Consider the following 23,075-nt stretch of genomic DNA (forward strand, 5'->3'; position numbering starts at 1 on the left):
TTTATCCTTAATTTGTTTTCATTATTTACTATAGATCAAGAAACGTATCCAGCCAATGATTCGCATACCCATCCTCAAAATATACGTGATGTTTTTGATCTACCCAAAAACATTTCAATTAAAAAGGTGCATGTTTTGTTATTCCCATATTTGGGTCGGAATTACCACGTAATTTTGTAATAATATGACATAATTTTTTGATAAAATTTTAATAATATTATGAATTTTGTAGTTCAAAAATGTTTTGATAGAAAATGCATAACATTAACCCAAAATATGTAACTTCATTTTTTAATCACAAATTGTTATAACCCTACCAAAAGATTACATAACATTTCCCACAAAACTACATAACATTACTCAAAAAAATACATACAAGGTGCATATAACGTGACTCTCCATGTTTTTGAGTTTCAGGTTGATACCATTTGGACCACAAGAAAATTGACAGAACAAAGAAAAATCAATATTCCAAACGCTCCCAGATACCCTATATATAAAGAGGGAAATAACCTAAAATTGAGCAAAACAATTGTTGGTACCATTTACAATGAGCACAGAGCAGGATAAAACTATTAAGTTATAATTATTGAAGATCTACATCATTAAAATTTTATAGCCAAGTCTGAAACATCGTCAACAGCACAAAGATAAAGAAATTACAAAACCCTAACATTATCACTAGCTCCAGCTTTAACCCCCTTGAAATGATGCACCGGCTTCCCAAGTCAAGAGATTCGATAACCCTATATATATGTACTGCAAAAATGCTCCTGTGAATTTGTACATGACACTGGAATCAGAGACGCGATATTCCTACAGCACAAAGATAAAGATAGCAAACATCAGCAAATGAGACAAGTGCAAGAACAAGCTTATGTAAAAGAACTAGCACAAAAATACCCAAAAAGTAATAAAATGCAGAAATATGAACATTGAATCATGAGAGTTTGATCCTTAAGGTCCATATTCCTCTGAAAAACCTAGATAGTATATTAGTTTGGGGACGTCAACAAATTACAATTTTCCCATTTTTTTCCCCTTCACATACCACTCTGGTTATGACTACATTTTGCTATAGTCAATTTATGACATGTAAAATAAAATAAATAAAGCCCATCTATAGCTGAAACAGAAACTGAAAGGTCAGTGCATGCATTCACAGAATTATACAACCAATAAGGAATTTTACACACAGTAAAACTCTGCATCTAATATGTTTTTGGTTTAAGAACATGCTATTAAAGGCATGAAAATATAAAATAAGAAATGATTTCATTCATGACTGAGTCACGCCAACCAAGGACAAGACTAGGGATGGTAATTTTCCCCAACCCCACAGGGATTGTTACCAGCCCAATGAGAAAATGGGACGGGGTCGGGTTTTGCTTCCCCCACCAAATTTATATTACAAACCCATCCCATGGCCATCCCTAGACGACACAAAAATAGTATAAGATCACTAAATCATATGGTATAAAGCTACAGCAGCAAGGGGCAAAAATCGATTCAAGCTGAAGAGAATATAAAGGGAGGGAGAAAAAAAATGGAGCAAATAAATGAGCAAGACATAAAATACCAGTAACTTTGCATATATATATATAAGTAGTTGAATGCCAAAAGATGCTTTTATCACCAAACAAAAGTATTCAAGATCAAATTTTCAAGAATCAAAGTCGTGGAATACAACACAAGTCACAGAGCATATAGTAAAAGAAAATCAATAAAAAATTAAATTAAATTAATAAAGTTGATAAAGACAATTACAGAAAAATGCAAGACATACCTCAAAAAGAAATTATCTCCGTTGCCTTTCAAGTTTAAATATTCACATTTGTCACAGAAAGGAACAATCTATTAGTTAGATTGTTGAAACTTAAATCTTTCTTTTCTTAATATTCTTCTACGAACTGCACTACAAAATACTCACACAAATTCATTATTTACATAGTTCCTATCCCCAAACAAGGCAGATTCCCCTTTGAGCATGGCCTCAAACAGAAATAATTGTATCTTTACGACAAACATGCTTTTCAACCCTGGAGGTCCATGCATCAAGCTAGATGAAATTAGCATAGCTTACCACTCCTCAACATCCTACGTGATGCTACCTGCAACACATTAAGTTGAGTTGATCAATCAAACAAAAAAAGATGTGGAAGCATTTAAGCATTTTAGAAGCCTGTCAAACTAAACGCTGTGATGTAGATCAAGAAAACAGAAAGAAACCAAGATATCACTTTTAGAGAGCACGAATCAACTCTATTAACAAAAATTCTAGAAAATTTGAACTATGGATACTTGGTCATGATGCCAAAAAATCCTCTTTTCTTCTATTTTTATTTTTTTTAAATTTGTGCTATTCCAATGTGTCCAACCAATTTAACAAAAATAAATCAGCTTTATAACATGGCCAATGGCTGTTTGTTTAAAGGGATAGACTGAGAGATCAGAAGCCCTGTTTTAATAGTATAATCACCTCACCTTAGGAATAGCAGATTCATTGCAACTGCTAGACGTACGGAGGAGACTTGGACCAGAACTGGAGCTTGAGTTATACAAGGGCTCAACTTCACACACTACAACACTTGTCTGGTCAACCTGAGAACCAGATTTGGATTGCTTGGTACTGTTGGCACTCATGTGAGGACCGTTGAGAAGAGAATCCGCAACCAAATGGGAGTCAGTTTGAGCAGCAGTAAATTCTTGTTTAAGGTGGTGGATTTCATTCCCTGTAACCACACAAGAAGTTTGGCCCATCCCAACAGGATCATTCAAAGCTGATGTTTTTACCACACAAGTAACATTATTATCAACAACTGATTGAACCTCAGAGGACTTGCAGAGTCCATCACTCATATAAGAAGTCTGAGAATTCCGAAAAGATGCATTATTGATATTCCCACCAGAAGGAAAGCAATTGTTGTGAACTGAAGCATCTACGTCTGGTTCATGACTTCCAGGAATATCCTCTGGACAGAAAGAAATAGGGGTACTATCATCAGGGAAATTTGCATCACAATCATTTGCAACATTTTGTGCTGTTTCCAGATCTGTAGCCACCGAATCCTGACTAGTAAAATTCTCACCAGAAACTTTTAATATAGGTACATGATTGGCATCATGAGTTTGAGTAAGAATTTCAGTAGAATTGTGCACAGAGCCCTCATCAAGAGTATGGCAAGCATGGTTAACAGCATTAATTTCTCCATTTAACTTGCAATCAGCACCTTCTTTATCTTCACCATCTGAAGCCTGAAGAGTTTTCCCCTCACAATTTGCATCAGACCCAGACTGGGAAACAGAAGATGACTTTCTTTCCCCCTCGCAAGTACTGTGGTGATTCAACTTGGAGTTCTCATAGGAAGGTACATTATCAGACCAAGAATAAGCATTTTCTTGTTCATTAATCTCCTTCAGAGTATGCTGTCCACAAAGTTCAAGAGCACCCTTGTCGGAAGCCTCAAAATCCTTAATATTTTTGTTTTCACACTCTTGATTATCATGGGCCACACCTGAATCAGCAAGACAATTTTCAGTGGTATCAAAAGTCACTGTCTTACTTGTCATGTCAGTTGCACCATTCACAGAAACATCAGGAAGCTGTAAAACAGGTTCAGCAGCAGCAGCTATAACATTTGTTCCATGTGCATTGTCATGGGAAACATTGGAATCAGACCCAGTAGAACAACCAATATTAGAATCACTAGCCCCCTCGTGCGTCTGATGCTCGGTTTTGAGTGCAGTGGAGTTTGTAGCTACAATACAAAGACAAATAATTAAAATTCTAGAGATAAAGTTTGTGGAAGGAATATAAGCATCAGTGAAATACCTGCAGTGGAAACGAGGTTCCCTTCAGTGAACAGACGCTCTAGTAAAGGTTTCTGTAACATATTTACACCAGGGAACACTATCATATTCATATATTTCATTTCTTTCTTGTTAAATTCTTCAAGGGGCATGAAACCGAAAACAGAAATCCATGTTTGCAGAAGTTCGGAGATGGCAGGTATAACCAGTTTCTCAACATTAATAGAGCAGAGAGCCTGACAACAGTTTCAGAAAACATTAACATCAAAGGGCATAGCAATGTTGAAATCAGTAAACCCAAAGGGACAAAGGCGTGGACTTAAACCAAACAATAATATGCAACCAACAATTTAAAAATACAAGAAAAATAGTAACACACGTTATTCATTTTTTTGTATGCTGTACAGTCAAGTGTTTCCCCACATCAAAGAATGCATGTGTAGGTACAATATGAGAGGAGGTAGTAAAGAAGGCAAATGACAAATCAAAGAAATATATATTCAAGAGAAACTTTTCTCTCAACCAAAAGAAAGATAACATGTGGCTAAAAAAAATATCCAAATAGTAAGGCAATTATTCCTTGACATGGTGGATGGCTATATAAATAAAACAAGGGTAAATTACACTCAACTCCCCTAAGGTTTGGGAAAAATACAGTTAGCATCTCACTTTTAACATAATTACACTGACCTCCCTTTTAGTATGGCTAAAATGACAAACTAATACAAAAGGTGCATTTAACACTGAAACAAACAAAGGGGGAAAAAATTAGTTGAAAATAGATGACAATATCATTTTTTCATTCATACAACTAACAAATTACTGATGAAAAAGAACCTAACTGTTATGTGAATTTAAAACCTCAAGAGAGGCTAGTGTAATTACATCAAAAGTGTGGGGTTAAGTGTATTTTCTTCAAATCTCAAGGGAGATGAGTGTAATATACCCTAAAATAAAAGGGTCAATCAACTTTTTCAACTTCACTGCCTCAAACCCCCAAGCAGGGTTATCTACAAAGATGTTTACATGGTACATGGTAATATGGCATCACACCTAGTTGGGAACCTGCTAAATTGTGAGCCAGCCAGAAGATTATCTAGCACGGAATATGGCCAGTGCCAATGTTATATGGTCTCCATTTTACAAGTAACTGGTAAGAATGTTTTACAAAAAATGTTTGTCAAAACAATGTTGAGTGCCAATGTGCTCTCCAAACACCAGATTGCACAGAACATCTACAAAAAGATGCTTCTTGCTTCTAGGTTATCAAAGCATAAGGATTCGGTGTTACCAAAACAATTAATAACAATCATTACATGATTGCCAAAACAATTAACAACGAAGATATATCAAAAAGCGTCAAAATAAAGTATTTATCCCCCTATTTGAAGTCAACTATTTATTAGAATTAATATTTCAATAGAGTTTCTCTAGTTAACTTTACAAATAAATGCATTTACCAAAAAATTACATATAAGTATACTTCTAGATTTAAATATTAACTACTTCTAGTAATAGCACCTAGCTTAACTTAGAAAGAGCTCTTATGTGGCATCAGGCATCTAGATTGATGGTTAGAAGATATCAAATTACACCACATTCAATCTTTCTGTTTCTTTTTCTTTTTTTCTTTTTTCTTTTTTATTTTTTATTTATTTTTTATTTTTTATTTTTATTTTTTTGTGGAAAACCAATGGGATTCAACTCTTGTGTCCGTCACAAAGTAGTGCAATCTCAAGGTATTTTTACAATGATTTCCATTCAAAAATAAATAGCAAAGTAACTGCTTAAATTTGCCCCTCTTTCAAGATTACAACAAAAAATGTACACTATTATTGGACTCAATTGAAAACTCTATTATGTTTTAGCAGATCCACCAGCATCCAGATATAATGAAGCACTTGAAGCACTTGAATCAATTAAGATATAAGAATATTAAACACTGAAATAAATAGACATTTTATGTATTGCCAAGTAATCAAATGAAACTCCCATATAGTCAGACCCATAGGTAGTTATTGTTGACCATCTTATGAAAAGCAATTAAATGAAACCCACTAGTAATTAATTGTGTTCCTACAAATGCATAAATGAAGGTATCATGCACCTGAAATATGATTTGCAACATACCAATTCAATTGCATTTAGAAGCCGACGACACATCCCTTGACGCCTATAAATATGGCGAGTCCCAATGAATGGCATCTCTGCTAAATAATTCCCATGTATCCTGTTTAACAAGGTAGGAAACATTGTAAATACAGTAACTATTACCATTAAAATACATTCACATTACAACCTCAAAAAGGTCGGTTTTACTACAGGCATACGTGTACACGCTATCAACAAAAGATTCAAAAGGAAGGAAGCAATGCATCAACTGGATCCATACGTTACATGGTTTAAGAACAAACACGGATGAGAGAAGTTCATGCTAAATTGAAATCAAGGCGGCGTACTTGTTTATGCATTTTCAAAAGTTTCCTTTCACAAAAGTCAAAAAGTTGTCATTTGTGTTTACATTCTCATTTTACATTAAGCATGATATGATCAAAACAACAGAAACAAGATGCATTCTCAAATAATTCCAGCATCAAAATTTTCAAAAACGATATAACCATTAAATAGCAAGTATAATGAACATACAATTATCTACCAAGCAAACATCACTTGAACCTTATTCACAAGTCTGGCAATGAGAGAATAAGAGAATATCACGAGTGTACATGATAGTGTAAAATTTGGAATCTAAAAAATCATATTAAGAAAAGTCATCATACAAGCAGAAGCAGCTAAACTATATGATGCCAGACGGCCAGCAAGATCAACACACCAAACGAACAAAAGAAGAATCCATAAAACAAATTGAACTCTCAATTTTGTATTCGATATCAAAAGTATCCTCCATTAACAATCATCCCAATATTTATAGCAAAGCAAAAATAAATAACTAAAAATAAAATAAACCCAATATAACCAAAATTACAAAATATTCCTAATTCCCTAAATTGATGTTCCAAAATAAATTAAACTTATATAAATTAGTCATGAATCTTCCAAGCCAGCCTCACGTAAGTGCAATGAATCTTGGGCCTCCGCATGTGATACCCATCACTATATAATATATATGCCAAATAAGGTAATGGACCATTTGGTGCAGCTTTTTTCAAGCTGAAAATTGATAATTACAAAGCAGAATGACAAAAGCTAAAAACAACCTTACCTAGCTTACAAATAATTGGATTATTTAAGATATTTCTACCTCATAAGTTATAAGAAGTCATACCAAACACTGGTACAAATTTCAAAATTTCAAAATAAAAATAAGCAATGAAATCTGTAAGCAACTACAATAAGCTGCACCAAATAAGGCCAAATGGCATGGACTATATTGTAACCACAGTAGTCAAAATAAGTTGTGACACACAACACTTCTACATGAAAGTGTAGAATTGTCTTTTTGTAAGAGGATGCCTCATCCTCGCTTCCTTTTTTTGATTTATCAATGAAGTTCTATGTTGATCCAAAAAAAAAAAAGTGTAGAAGCTACATGTAAAAAAATGTGCATAAACAGACATCACATATTGACAGTACTATATTATGACAAAAGATGCTAATACCATACACTTAAAATGAGGAAAGAATAATACAAGAATTAACATCGACAAATTTTGAAAGACTTGGCAACCGACTTTTTTGGGGGCTGTGGGTAACAAAGAATATTTTGAGTACACTCCACGACTGTGCTAGTAATAAATACTTGAAAACAACAGCATGCAACAGATATTGACAAAGCCCAAGGATTAGAACTAGAGACCTGAAGCTTCCTGTAGCGCAGAACCCCTGCTCAGTTATCTAATCGTGTGCTTTGACACTTTGAGAAAACCAAGTTTTTTTTTTTTTTTTTTCCTTCAAATTATAGTGTTATTTTTCTTAGTATTTGGAAAAGAATAAAGCATTTAAAAAGGATCTAAGTGAATGATTAAAGGAACTAATTACTTGAGATACTTCCAAGTTCAACCCTATTAGTGGCAGCAATATCCGTGTGATGGGGCAATTATATTAGGCTGCCATTTTACACACCTCAAGTTTATGTTGAACACAAATGAAATATAAAGCCTTTCCAACATATGATATATCACCCCAAAAAAGCAAAAAAAAGGAGACATTGCCATTTTTATCTAGTGTAAATTTTAGTTTTGTTTGACAATTTTTGGCCAGGGCTATAAAACAAATCAGGTTAATAGAACTTGGTTCTCAATTCAATCATCTCAAGGCTTGCTTAAGAAGTTAAGATCAACTAGAGAAATATAAGCATGGTAGATCAAACTTTGAGGCTCTTAAAATTCAGATGCATACATATCTCAAAAACTAATAAGTACAGCTAAACACCAGTTGCCTTAAAAGCTCAAGTTTCTACAGAACGGGTCTGCAGCCTAGTAAATGAAAGATACATATCAAGTTATTAATGGAGTCATCAGAGCTCTGAAGGAGCCAGGTTCCTGCAGTAGAGGAGTAAATCATGCCAATTGAAGCAGTTCAAGGGATGAGCAAGCCCATCACAAAAATTGAATAATTGGAAAAGCTTTGCTCTCTCACTTTTCTTCATCTATATCGCTCTCGTATATTACAACTACGCAAAAAAGATATTCGTAAGAATATATTTATATAATTAATACCTATACCATTAAATAAAGCCAACACTCAAGAGCAGTTACCATTAATCCCTATACCATTAAAAAAGGATAATGGTGTGGCTGTCACGGTTTTTTTTTTTTATATTTTAATTTCTGAAAACACCCCCAAGAGCAGTTACCATTCTATAATTGCAACTACCCTACCTTTCTGTAACTACACACCACTGGAACGTATGAATCATGTAACTGCACACCCATGTGGGTGTGCACACCGTTTAGTATATAATACATACACGTTCCATAGGCGCTCCCAACCTTACAAACTTCTATATACTCTCGTTCCTGCTTTGGTCCTGACTTATGTTACCAGAAAATGCTAATACCCTAACGAATTAAGTATTAGTACGCACATTCCAAAACATGGTACACTTTTGTTTCGAAACGGTAAATTTAGAGATCCAAAACGATCCCAAAAGTTTTTTTTCAATATGTCCTTAAATGTTATCTTAGGAGGAAAAAATTCAAATATAATGAATTAAAATTTAAGGTGAGTTAAGTTTTGACAAGACAAAAAAAATCAAGAAATGGATCATAATGCTCATAGAAAATATTACATTTTATTGCATATCTAATAGTTAAAAAATATTACTCTAGCAGTACTTAAATTCTTAAGTATAATATATACAAGTCTATCCCTATCGTATCACATTTTAGAGCATGTGGCGTACCATGTTCCCATTTTTGTTCCACGTTCCAAGTAACATACGTCCTGACCTCACTTTGTGCAGCTAAGGTCTCAATAAATGCTCACAAGAGCCACACTACATACTTCCTTGGACTAATAAGCATGGACACGGATATGACACAAGCACGCCGACACTGAAATTTTCAAAAAATGTAGGATGACACATGGAGAACACGTGCAAAATATATAATATTATATATATTTATAATTAATTATTTTATGTCATGTACATGAATATTCAAGTCTAAGATAAAAAAAATAATAATTAAAATTTAAAGAAGGCGAATATGTATAAATTTACATTACTTAAACTTAAACGCCCACTTAGTACACATTAATGTGTGTTTGGGAGGGTAAAGATTGAGTCCACACGTAACCTTTGGCATAATACACAAAGTGGTGGTCCCAAGACTTGAACCCATAACCTCAAGGTTATTAGGTCAAGTCTTAACCATTGAACTAATGGTCAAAGGTTATTGGTTTCCAAGTTACATTGTTTTGTTTTACATTGTTTTGTTTTATATTGGTTTCCAAGTTATTTTATTCAAGCTTGTAATTTGTTTTATGTGTGTCCAAGTGGTGGGAAATGTCCAATGAGTGTCAGGTCGATGTCGAAAATAAATTCAGCAGCATATGGGAACAAATATGCTTAGAGAGAAATCAATTCAATGGCATATAAAAATCTGTCAAACATCCTACATATAAGATGCCACAGGTTACATCAAAATTGTTATATTGTCAATTACCTACTCATCTAAAAGCTGCTTCTTTTTTTTTTTTCTAGGAAATGGGCTCAATAATGTATATCAAGCAAACGCTCCCCCTTATCCCTATCTGGCACGTGCAGATACAAACAAACAAAGAGAAACAACGTGCACGAAGGCAAAAGAAAGTTCACAATCACAAAGATCATGGGGGCAGTAATATTTGAACCTAAAACATCTCCTAGTCTGAGATCTGAACCATGTTAAGTCACCAATTGTCCCCAAAACTTTAAGTCGTTAGAGAGGGGTACAACTTTATTATTTATATCATAAACATGCCCCCTCACGAAACTTGAACCCAAAAACAAGTGACGTGACTATTCCAAACAAGGTCCAACATCTCTCTATACAACAAAAACCTAATTCCTTATACACCAACAATATATTGTTTCAGAAGTCTCACTAAATGATAGCAGCTCTACATTTTTTAACTCATGGTATTGTAAAGCCCTCCAAAAGCACACTAACTTCAACTGCAGTTGCCTATCCATACCCACATGGCATGGAGAAATCATGGATAGCATTTTGCCTCATGATCACTAAAGATACCTTCATTACCAGTGAAGCAGAGCCAAATTCCCTTCTGGGGTATTCCGAAGGTGTAACCTAGGCAACGAAAAATGGGCCCGATGCTTCAAATAGAGGAGCGACCAGTTGGTTCACCAAACCCCGACCCAGCGTCACATGTTCTCCAGGTCCGAAGGGATCCAATGCCCAACTACAGACTCCTCCCAGAATTGCATTCTCGGAGCCGAGCCAGGAATGGCGTAGTTGGGATTTGTCGTTTCTTCGTGGTCGTAACAATCACTTCAAGCAGTGGAAACAACAAAAGATGTGCTCCAAGTCCTTGGGCTGTTGAACAGAATCCAACCACATCGGAATGGATGGCACAAAGTCCTCCAGCTTTTCATACTTTTGGAGAACTTCCAGCTATCAAGGAGACAAAAAGCTATGTGGCGTAAAAGAAGAAAAGGTCACCGATTGCTACTAAGAACCTAACAGAACTTTTCAAAATGTGGGTTCTTTCACCAAAAAGCACTCATCAAAATTTGATTTTACCAGAAGGAGCCAAAGATCCTAATATATCAGTGAAGACATCTTCCGATCACATCTTTAAGATTAAGGAAAGAGAATGCATTTAATGTGATTGCAAAAATTACATAGAAAGAAAATAGAACATAGGCATTGGGTGATACAATTACCAGTTGTAATAAACAATTAGAGAAATGGCTGATTCAAAAAGGATGGATTAAAACTTAAGCTAAAATTACACCAAACATGCCAATGCTATTTTCAGAATTCCCTCTGGATATTCAATTACTTATGAGCTTATACAAGTTAAAACCAAACCTGATTATTCAGGCAATACTCCAGGAAAATTATACGGGGAAGTATGCAAAGAGATGTGTGCGATTTTTTATGTCATCCCAAAAAAAGGTCGAACTTTTCAAACTTTAATTACAAATCCACAACATTTACATCAGAAATTGCTGCCATGACAATACATGCAGAATCTTTTTTGAATAGTTGGAGCTTTAACTTCTCCAATTGCTCTTGCCATCTTTCCAAGGGGAGGAACAGGTAAAAGTACGAAGAGATTGCCATACTACAAAATTATTTATTTAATGCTGCCATGCAACACAAATTTACTGAACTGGAGGGGAAAAAGAAGAAGGGAAAAAAGAAAAACAAAGAGTAAAACTATTTCAATATCCCCATTTTCTCCAACTGCACAGCATGCACATGGTTTAAGTTACTGTGCCAACCTCAGTACCAACAAGCTCTTGTACAATCAGTATCAATGATACAACATGGTATTGGCTGATACACTGCAATACACCACAATAATGCACAAGGAATATTCATGATAAAGTCAGAAACTGTAGTTGGGAGAAAATCAATAAAATTCTTACAAAAACACCTAAGATATGATCCAAAATCTCAGGACTGCTGCCAGCACAAATGAAGGCAGCTATATGTTTCATGTAATAATAATTTTCCAAGAAATAATCCGTAAATTCAAAAAAATTCTAAAATTGTTGATTCACAAGTGTAGTCTGCTTATAGAGACCTTAAAATAATCCTCAGATGTTGCTTAAGATCTTTCTCTTTATTCTTTTTTTTTTTTTTTTGATCAACAACAAAGCACTTTATTGACAAATCAAAAAAAGAAAGAGAGGATAAGGCATCCTCTTACAAAGGAAAAGGGAAAATCACAAAACTAATGCCTAACAAAAAACTCTTATAGCAAACTGTTACATATCACACACCGCCAACCAATCTCTAACTAACAAAAAAAGTGGGACCCCCTTAAAAAGAGGATCCCCCGAAACCCAAAAAGAAGTTAAACGGCACACACTATCCCGTAAACAATCTATCTCTCAGGACTTATCTTCAAACACCCTCGCATTTCTTTCGAGCCATAGAACCCAAAAAGTTGCAAAGACCGTGCTAGACCATAAAATTTTGGCTCTCTTCGATCCTCCAAAAGCGCGAAAGTCAACTTGAAGCATATGCGCACTCCTTTGCAGGGCTACCCACATAACATCCCCCAACAAAAACAATTTGTGCCATACAGTCAAAGCAATTGGGCAATGCAAAAATAAATGATCCACGGATTCTCCATTCTTACAACACATAATGCACCATTGAGAATTTAGAAATCGATTAGGTCTCCGTTTCTGCAAAGTATCATTTGTCAAAATGCCTCCATGAACCAAAGCCCACATAAATACCTTCACCTTAAGAAGAGCACAAGCCTTCCAAATTCTTTTGCAAAAAAGAAATTGAGAAACAAGAGGACTATCGATGAGTTTATCAAAAAATGACTTACAAGAAAATATTCCAGATGAATGAAGAGCCCAAACCCTCTTGTCCTCCAAAAGAGGAGCCAAGGAGAAATTATCAATTTTGGACAACAAAAACGCCAACTGTGCAGCCTCCCTATCATTCTCTTTATTCTTCTATACAAAATGCTTCAAACTACAGGGCCTTATAACTGTAAAAAGGATATGTGGGATGCTAACATGAAGCCCTTCAATCTGGACATTAACATGTGAATATATATGTCCCAAACAATGCCAAATTAATCTATTATATGGCAATTCACATATATATTACGCACAGAATCCTTTTCCTGAATAAGTATGTAAGCAAAATGCCAGCATCTTAACTATGCAGGTGAAGTTAACATTCTCCACAGATCACATTGGACAAAAGTATCTCATGCCCAGAAACAAAAGTCACTAAAAACAGTGTGGCAGTTGATTATTATAGCAGGAGTGCAAATCAGGCCGGTTGAAGCCAAGAAAGCAGAGCTCAACATGATCTTTATTCAGGCCTGGACAAGTTTCTTGAGCATTAGGATTAGGCTTGGGCAAAAAATGGTAAGCCGAAATTCATTCTGGCTGTGCAGACAGCTCAAACAACCCAAACAAGCCAAACCTGATTTTTTCACGAACATATACATGTACGCAGCACATATAAATTATTAACATTTATATGTTCTATGAAACACCTTACTTTTTAGGATTGTTGTTAAGATACAGCTGTAACTTCTTCGATATGTAGCCTCCACTTGGGATCTCAACTTTCTTGCTTGAGGATAAGAACCCTAAGCAGTTACTGTATCAGTTGTCGATGGTCACAAACCCCATGATCACTACAAAAACAGTTTGGGATAATGTGAAAGTGTTCTGAATTTATGATATGGCTTTAGTTCTTTTTATAGGTTCATGGACCATATATTTAACATGGGAGTAGTTTGATTTCAAGAGAGAGGGAGATACAAGGAGTTTGTTTGAAGTTACAGAACGAGAAGAGGGCAAGGGGAGGAGACTTTGGGCAACCCGAACAGAATCCCAGTTCTTCAAGGTGAGCTCGGGCAAGGCCTCAGACTTCAGCCCAGGCTTGGGGAAGACTTTGCAAAGGTTCAGGCCAGGCGTAGATAGACTCCTAACCTACCCAAACTGCACCCCTATATTATTGATGTCCATGGTTGCCCTTGATGAAGAATAGTGGGCCAATGAATGTAAAAGCATGAAAAAAAGATAATGGCCCATAAACCTTCTTGCCCCGTAGACAGTGACCAACTTTAGTCCTATGATGATGGCCACAGAAGTCAGACTCGCTTCAATTTTACCTTTTAGCCTTTTAGGTTCATAAACAATTGGAATCAGAGTCAACAAATTATTAATATACCATCCCCATAATTCTTGCATTTGAACAATAATTATGCATTGATATTCTAATGGCAACAAAATTGATTGCAATGAAGGCAGAAAAGAACCTTATGGATGCTGCGGAGATAATTTCATCACCCCTCTCTAGAATAGCAGTGAAGAATCCACTGTAGTTCAGCCGATTAAAATTTGACCTGGCAATAATTTTTAGAAACAGACAAGAACATACTTAGTATTAGTTTTTTAAAATTATATGACAGCAATCATAGAGATGTAAAATAGTTCACCATAACGACAAAAGCTAAACACAGATTGAAAAACAAAAAGAAACACAAGATAAGGTAAACCTTGAAAATCATACAGCACACCATGAACTGACAAGCCACAACCAAAAAAATAAAAAAATGTGCTCATAATAACAGTATAACAAGAAAACTTTAAGCATAGCAGAATAGACAGCAAAATTGATTAGTAGCAGACATGACAAATGAATTCAGAACTCCGAAAACAGCTTGTAAAATATGCTACAAAATAACCCCAAGAGGTTGGCCAAGTGGCAAGGCTGTAGTGTGCTCCCTCCAAGTTCAGGGATCAAAACTTCTTAGGTGCTAACAATTCCTTAGGGCCATCAGACTGGAAAAAAACCCCTTGAATTAATCGTGGTGCACTTGCGGGAAACTCCTTACCGAGGGCCTATGCACCCCTAGGGATTAGTCGGGCTTTGATCCAGACACCCCAGTGCAAATTAAAAAAAATATGCTAGAAAATCATCACTGTCTACATAGTGAGAAGGTTTATGGGTTGAAGGCCAAACTCCCAACCTAACTAGTAATCTTGCATTGCTTTAAAAAATCCTTCTGTTTTGTCAACAAATGTAACTTTATTTATAAAGGTTTCATAGGATATGTAACCCCATTTTACTTATCAGATCAACATCTTAATTACACATGATATTAAAGTAGGCAATTTTCACAAAACAATCCCCGGTGAGAAAAATACGTTAAATAGAACTTCTTATCTAACTACGTTTAAATATAACCACAATGGATGATTAAAAAAGTTCATCCACGCACCAGTGCTCATTTCAAAGTAAACACATCATCATTTCTTTTCTAGGGTGAAAATTGGATCAGTTGAGAGCAAAATATTAGGACATATGTGAAGCCATATGCACAAGATATTGTTTTGTGATAAATTTTAGTAGGATGCACTTTGACCTCTTGGGAAACTTGCACATGCAGGAAGCACAAGAAGAGATTAGTCAAGGACAAAATATTTGCAATATGCAGTTTGCACTAAAAAAAATTGTCTTGTATTATAAACAACTTGAGAAGCATTCTTTTCTTTCAATGTCTACAGCTAGAGAAATGTCGACATCAAAGAATCTACAAGCATAAGTATGCTTGTATTTCACTTGAAAGTATACTATTGAGTTAGGCATTCCTTGCATTTGCAGAAGTTTCAGGTCACAAAAGCTACCACCTTCTTTTTTTTAAATACAAACATATATCAATAGCAAACAAGCTCATTTAATCAATTCAAAGCTTACAACCACATATTCAGAAATAACAAAAACAAAAATGCAACTCAAATCATAATTAAGGAACGCTTACCCACAGCTATAGACAACATTACGAATCATATTGATCCCACTTCTCTGGTCAACAATTGGCAAGAAACACTCCTCCATAATAGACAATGCAACAGCCAACTTGGAGTTGCATTCAACTTCTTGAGAAACACTACTAAGAGATTTATATTGGCTAACATCTGAACGCTGAATTAGAGTCCATGAAAATCCTTCTTCCAGTTGATGTTTAACCCCAAGAAGCACCTGTAGTCGCTTAAAGACCTGTTGAACAAGTATAACAACCAATCAGTAACCCTGTACATAGAAAACACGAGAATAAAGCTTAAATCCAACTACTGGGGATAAGCTACCTACAAAACAAAAAGTGTGATAAACATTGTGATATAATTAAATTGTCACAAAACTAAATTCCCAATGAAATTAGAAGGATGTAGTACATTAAAAAAACAAATGCCACTGACCAGATGAATGAGGTGGTCAATATCGGGTGAAATCAAAACCCCAAATAACTGTAAACTCTATTTCAGCCCAAGAAGCATGTTCAACACACAAAAAGTATAGCAAAAACTATTGCCACAATCAAATTTTTCTATATTATGTAAATACTTATTTAGTGATCTCTTCTTCAAAGATCAATTATCAAGTTAGATTCACTTGCAACCAACCTGGGTTATTCCAAACAGCTGCATCAAGAAAATCCTTCAATTAATAATGTTGAATTGGGGGAGGAAGAAAATATATCTTTACTTTGAATGAATTTGCCCCTGTATATTGATATATACATAGGAAAAACTAAGACGTAGTTTGGGAAATAAAAAAAGGCCATCTAAATAAGTGTACAGTAAATTTAAATAACAAATGCCAATTAAGAGGGGGTTTGACAAATTGATCTAATGATGCCACCTCTTCAATAATCACCTGTTATTGGCACTGCAATACCCAACAGAAAACCTTAATTTTTCATATTCATAATGATGTAATTTCATCTAATCACCTTGTTACCATCAAACCAAACCTTACTACACAGTAATAATATGCTGTCAAGATTTCTAGCCAACGTGAATATCAGGAAACAATTAGTACATGTTTAATTACTAATAACAATTACAACTACTATGCTATTCATGCATGAAACATTAGAGAACAGACTTAAGGGAAGACCTAAAAAAAATTAATGAATACCACAATTTAACAACTAAAACTACTAAATAAATTCAAATCAAGTATTTAAGGTGCAGAACGAAATCAACACTGGTCTTGTACATCTTCGCATTTCTTCCCACAAAAGGACAAACAATCGGAATCGACGTGTGCAGCATCCTTCTCCTGAACACATAGTTGGTGATCTACAAAAGGCAAAAGTTATTGCTCTCTAAGCCAGAACTACCCATAGTATGTAATAAAATAGAGAAGTAAAAGGCTAAGCACAATCCAAAAAATTTGCAGCTCTAGGATAAGTAAATACATTTTTCCTCACACAAATGGCATGTGAGCAATGCAGAACCAGGTATATCACTATTCTGGTCCCTTTGACATGAATTCCCATCAACCACCCCACAAAATTTGCAAGAACAATACATACAATGCCAGTCACCGGAAGGGAACTTCTGCAATGCAAAGAAAAGAACGATTATCCCCATTACTTAAAAATATATATATATATATATATATAAACCAACAGATTTCTAAATATCTCAATCGCACAGCTAAAGAGATATCTATTGGTAAAAATATTGTGATAACATTATATAGCTGAAACTCAACATGCATTTCCAAAACATAGATTTACATGACTAATTTGATTTAGATGCCCAAAGCCTTTGATTTGGGTATCCATACTTCAATGATTGCCCATCCATTTTCATAAGTCAGACAGATCAAGGACACAGAATAGATAAGGTGTATGCCAAGCCAAGAACTACTTCTGCTGGCCTGCCTTTCCCCCCAAGCTTTCCTGCTTTTGGCTCAGCAGAGATACATCAAAAAGTCACATGGTACATGAGAACTTGGATTCAATAATCTGATATCAAGAAATTTGTTTGTATTTCTTATTTAATAAGGTCAAATTAGCATCTCATTTAAAGGATGGGATGGGTTAGGGGTTCATTTCTTACCACAAAATAGCATATATATGTTATACATGCAAGGACAAGCTGGAATTGACAATGGCAGTGTTCTTGGTACTTGAAATATAGGTATGCATCATCAAAGGTCACAGGCTCTCAGCAAAGTTCCCACTTTGCACTTGATCCAAGAGAATTTAGTGATCTTATCTAAACAAAGTTAGTTTTTCTTTCCAAAATATGTACATTGGAAAGTAAAATTGAAAGTAATGTTCTAGTTATTTTGCTAGTAGTAAAGATAACATGAAAAAATGATAGTAAAAGCATAGATTTTCATAACATAAACTACAAATGTACCACCACAAGGGGCGGAAAAACCACAAACTCGCAATCCGATTTACACTGCTTGTGTCTTCAATTCATAATTGGAATCATTCTCCATGTAGGGAGCTTTTATTTAAGTGTTGGTCTTGTTGCATCAGCCACTCATGGTGAGAGGCTAATGGATGTGCTAATATTCAGGGAATCCCACCACCAACTTCTGTTCAGCCAAGGTTGCAAACGGATTGAGGGCTAGGACCTCCCTCGAATGGTTAGACTTTAGTTTTTTGGGGCTTGGGCCCGCCTATGTACCAAAATAAAAAAAAAGAAAAACTATTGAGTACATCCTCCACATAGATTGCATATTAGGCACAAAATAATAATAATAATAATAACAACATTCATCAAAATATATACACAAATTAGACATCTTAACTTGCATTCAATTTAAATTCACCCAAACCACATATAAACATGTTTTAATTTACATTCACCCAAACCACATTTAAACATATTTTAGGCATCACATATTTAAAAGACATCCATGACAATATGTGGTATAAAAAATATTTACAATATTTAAGTCCCTTATTCAATATATATATAGTGCCAGTGTGGAAGTACCAAAAGTTTTGGGACGACAACTAGGTTTTTTGGTAAAAAAACCTTTTAACTGAAGGGACGAACTGGTAATTTATAATACTGTTAGGGCGCTGTGTTTGTCAACTGTACTGAACCATTGCAATTCAAGAATACCTACTGGCATAGACTTGACAGGAAGATCCAACTATTTAATTGTGCACCAGAAATAAACAAGCCCTAAATGTGCTACTGAATGACAAGGCACGGATATACAACCTCTAGATATTCCATGAATGAAGAATCACAAAGATGCATCTAAAATGTTTGCATAACAATATAAAGAAGGGGCATTGCAATCATACTTGGATATTTAAGCAACTTTGATGGAAAGTTGATGGACAACTATCACAACAGATCAAGTCCCCACCATCTCCGCACATGTTGCAAGTATCATCATTTGGATCATCACCATCAACATCAACCGAATGGAATTTAATAGGTTCAGACCCCTCATGTTTACTCCATGAGTCTAGTAGGCACTGCAAAAGGGAACTTCCAGACTCTAAATATATATTTTGAAATGGCTGACTGAGTTTACTTCCAGCATGATACTCAAAATCTGAAACATTGAGGGTTTCATTGCAGCAGCCACATTGAATGCCATCTCTAGTTATCCTACCATCAATCAATTCTCCACTACTATGGTTCATATATTGAACCTTCCCACTGAGCGGAACAGTTCCCAAATCAATCATCCAGGAAAGAAGGCTGCGTTTCCCACCATACAGTACAAAGCCTTTGCTATCAGGATTCAACCCCTTCTTTGAGTCACGAACCAACAAAGCACATCTCTTTCTATTTTTCCTCTCCCCCCGATTTGGTATCCGCACTCCCCTCGGCAATTTATTAGCTGAATCACCTTGTTCACAATCTGATGATTTCCGTTTTATCCTTCTGTTCCATGACTTGGCACCCAGTGTTTCTTTATGCTTGTACCTTGAGACACCTATTTTGTCTGTAGCATGCTTCTTCTTCAACTTCTTTTGAGTGATTCCTTCATTTTTCTTATTTTCACCCTTCAATTTCTTTTCTAACATCCATTTCCTTTTCTTCGTTACCCTGAATAGTTTGCTGAATTCCTCCTCTGGTATTGGAGAAAATGAAGAAACAGCCCTGATATCAGCATCACCATTTTCAACTTCTTGTTCAAGAATTCTGTAAGCCTTTGTGACTGACCAATAACCATGTCCTTCTGGACTGACATACACAGCATCATTGTACTCCTTGCTCAACCTGGGCCTGTATTCAATTGTCCAGCCAGCACTCTTAAGCATAGCCATTATTCGCTCTCTCAGTAACTTCTTTTCTGTTGCTCTTCCCGTCCCCAGTTCTCCCCCTTCCTTGTGCTTATTCCTTCTCAAATTTTTTACAATGATTTTCTCACCAGAATGACACAACCGACTGGCAAGTCTGCTGTGCTTTCTGCTGTCTACAAACTTGGAACCCCTAATGACTTCTTTGGCCTTTGGTTGATCACTGTTTTTCCTGGACCCTGTTTCCTTCTGGTTGTCACAACCAATCACTTTAAACAGCCCACTTTCCCCCTGCACCTTGGGGGGCCTCCCTCGACGCCCTTTTACTTTTTTCTTTCTCCTGCCAATTAATGGGGCACTTTTGTCTGTTTCAATTTCAATGATTCTTTTGTTTGAATCGTCACATCCCCCCTGCACCTTGGGGGGTCTCCCTCGACGCCCTTTTATCTTTTTCTTTCGCCTGCCAATTAACGGAGCACTTTTATTTTTGTCAATTTCAATGATTTTTTGGTTTGAATCATCACTTTCCTTCTTCCTTTTATCACCTACAACACCTCCCGTCAGTGAATCATCAACCACCTTGTCACCACCACTCATCGCCATTGTCCTTGACCTCAATATCCGACCAATAAACTCATTCTTACCATCCAAAGACATCTTATTAACCTCCTTTTTCTGTGCAGCATCATCCCCATTGGCCACAGAACTCTCCACAATTTTTCTTTTCCTCCCCCTTCGACCTCTCCCAATCTTAGGCCTACCTGTGTGGGTTTCACCATGACCATTAACATTGGCAGCTTCATTGCATTCGACATGTTCAGAGTCCTCAGGCCCATTTCTGTGGTCTTCCGTTTTTTGCTGTAGGGAATAAGCCAATGATTCTTCAACAGACTCTGGAGCGGACGAAACTGGAACCTGTCCTTGTTGCTCGTTATCACTGGTGTTGGTGGTTTCATCGCCCTTCTTCAGAGCCAAATCAACTTTATCTTTCTCATTATTATAACCATCCTCCACCATTTTTCTTTTCTTCCTCGGCCGCCCTCTCCCAGCTTTTGGCCTTGGTGTATCAGAATTAACACCGACATTGACACCAACAGCATTTTCACATTCCATATGTTCAGACTGACCATCAATTTTTCCGTCTGTAAAAGAAACCAATGAATCTTTAACAAAATCCACATCATCTGAAACTAAATCTGTCCCTTTCTTCTCATCATCAACATTGTCTATGACTCCAACACCCTCCATTGGACCTGAATCGACATTATTTTCCACGTCCACTTGATCATTTTCTAGCTTCACACCCACATCACTAGATCTCAACCCCTCCCTCATGTCAAGCTTCGCAGCCTTATCACTAGATCTCAACCCCTCTCCAATCTCATCCAATCACTCGCACAAACCCTAATTTTACAAGTCAGGTTAAAAAAAAAAAGCACCAAACTAGGACCATTAAACTTCAGAGAGACGCACATCATCCGCAAAACCAAAATACTCGGGTTGACGAGCTCAGAAACCACTGAAAACCCAATAAAATAAGCTAAAATCACAACAATATACAAATTGAAAAAGAAATTATAAAATTTCAATTTCAATTTCAATTAAAAAAAAAAATAGTAGAACGCAAATCGGAGAGAATTGTTACTTACCAGAGCCACAGAGAAACCTAAATCAGTAGTCCTGTGTATAGTTGCGCGAGAGCTGTGAGCGTATGTCGTGAAATCGAAGCAATGTCAATGGAGTCCGAAGGAAAACGAAGAAGAAAGAGAGGATTGGAATCAGAGACGAGAGGGTTTAGATAGAGAGAGGTTTGTTGAGAGTTTGCTTTTGTCTCTTTTTGTGTCGTCTGTTGTGTTGTATGCCCAGCCCATCGTATTTGTCTCTGTTTTTTTGGGTAGTGCTAGTATAGGGGAAGGGTATGGGATGGGATTGTACTTCGGGAAATATCTGTACAATGGTACAGAAAAAATATATATATATATATATAAAGGAAAATATTTGGTAGCTCAAATTTTTGTGGTTCAAATGGGTCAAATTTGTCAAAACGATGTCATTTTACACTCAAAATCTGTCAAAACGACGTCGTTTTGACAAATTTGAGCCATTTGAGCCACAAAAATTTGAGTTACCTAGCATTGTCGATATATAAAATCATGAAAAAATATAATATTTTAATTATTAAAATATATATAAATTTTATTATTGATTTGTAATTTTGTTTTTCTGTCACCATTGTGCTGTTATTTCTTTGTAATTTTGAAAATTTTATTTAGTGTGTTTGGTTTTAAGTTTTTGAATTCAGTTTTTAGAAATTGAGGCTCTGTTTGGTTGTGAATTGAAAATGTAATTCTACAGGTGTATTTCAGTATGATATTTGGTTGAGTGTTTGGAATCAATTTTCAAAATCTCTGCCGAGAGCTCTGTGCATCAGCAGCTTTTTTGTGATTTTTTTGCCTCAGGGAAGACCGCCCGGATGTCCATGGGGTCTTCCACCCGGACGTCCCTAGGGACATCCGCCCGGATGTCCTCTGCTGTACAGATTTTTTTTTTTTTTTTTTTGCAATTCATTTATATAATCGGGAAAAATATTTTCTGAAAATTTTTAAATTTTTTATGTGCTTTAAAATAATTTTGAATTGTATGTTTAGTTATGAGTTGTAAATTTTTGTATCACATATCAAATGTCACATCTACAATTCTCCACTCAAATCAAACCTTTTTTTCAAAACTATTTTCAAAACTCTTTACCAAACAAATTTTCTACACTCAAATCATAATTTTACAACACACAAACTCAAAATACAACTCATACTCTCAAATCACATTTACAAAACACAACCAAACGCAGGCTGAGTTTTTTATTTTTAGTATTTTTTTGTTTTTAGTGAATATTTTTAAAATTTTAAGCAATTTTTTTAGGGTTTTTTTTTTAAGTTCCCTGGTATTATGATTTTATAACATAAAGGACACTCAATATTTTTATAATGTCTAAAGTCCCTCAACATTAATCCAGAGAAAATTCGATCCAGAAAAAATTCAACCAGGGAATTTCTCTCCAGAGAAAATTC

At 35.6% G+C, this 23,075-nt stretch overlaps 1 protein-coding gene across 3 annotated transcripts; it reads right to left on the bottom strand.

Moving 5' to 3' along the window:
* Nucleotides 1-467: 467 nt before the first annotated feature.
* On the bottom strand, nt 468-21,955 carry LOC114264813 (uncharacterized). 3 transcript variants are annotated; one of them, XR_014347016.1, is made up of 11 exons: nt 21,657-21,955; nt 19,057-21,526; nt 17,194-17,335; nt 16,992-17,074; nt 15,751-15,989; nt 14,245-14,331; nt 5,941-6,040; nt 3,833-4,046; nt 2,485-3,758; nt 1,931-2,111; nt 468-816 (listed from the first exon to the last, which is right to left on the bottom strand). XR_014347016.1 is itself a non-coding variant. In XM_028205531.2 (11 exons), the coding sequence occupies exons 2-11, from the start codon at nt 21,340-21,342 to the stop codon at nt 800-802; spliced, it is 4,470 nt and encodes a 1,489-aa protein (XP_028061332.2). In that variant the 5' UTR covers nt 21,343-21,526; nt 21,657-21,955; the 3' UTR covers nt 468-799. The 3 variants fall into 3 exon arrangements, 1 of the variants encoding a protein (XP_028061332.2); XR_014347015.1 differs by having other exon boundaries at nt 1,787-2,111; XM_028205531.2 differs by having other exon boundaries at nt 2,084-2,111.
* Nucleotides 21,956-23,075: the final 1,120 nt, after the last annotated feature.

This window comes from Camellia sinensis, chromosome 12 (genome assembly GCF_055761805.1).
Source record: "Camellia sinensis isolate YWXY chromosome 12, ASM5576180v1, whole genome shotgun sequence".
In the NCBI taxonomy this organism is placed as follows: Eukaryota; Viridiplantae; Streptophyta; class Magnoliopsida; order Ericales; family Theaceae; genus Camellia; species Camellia sinensis.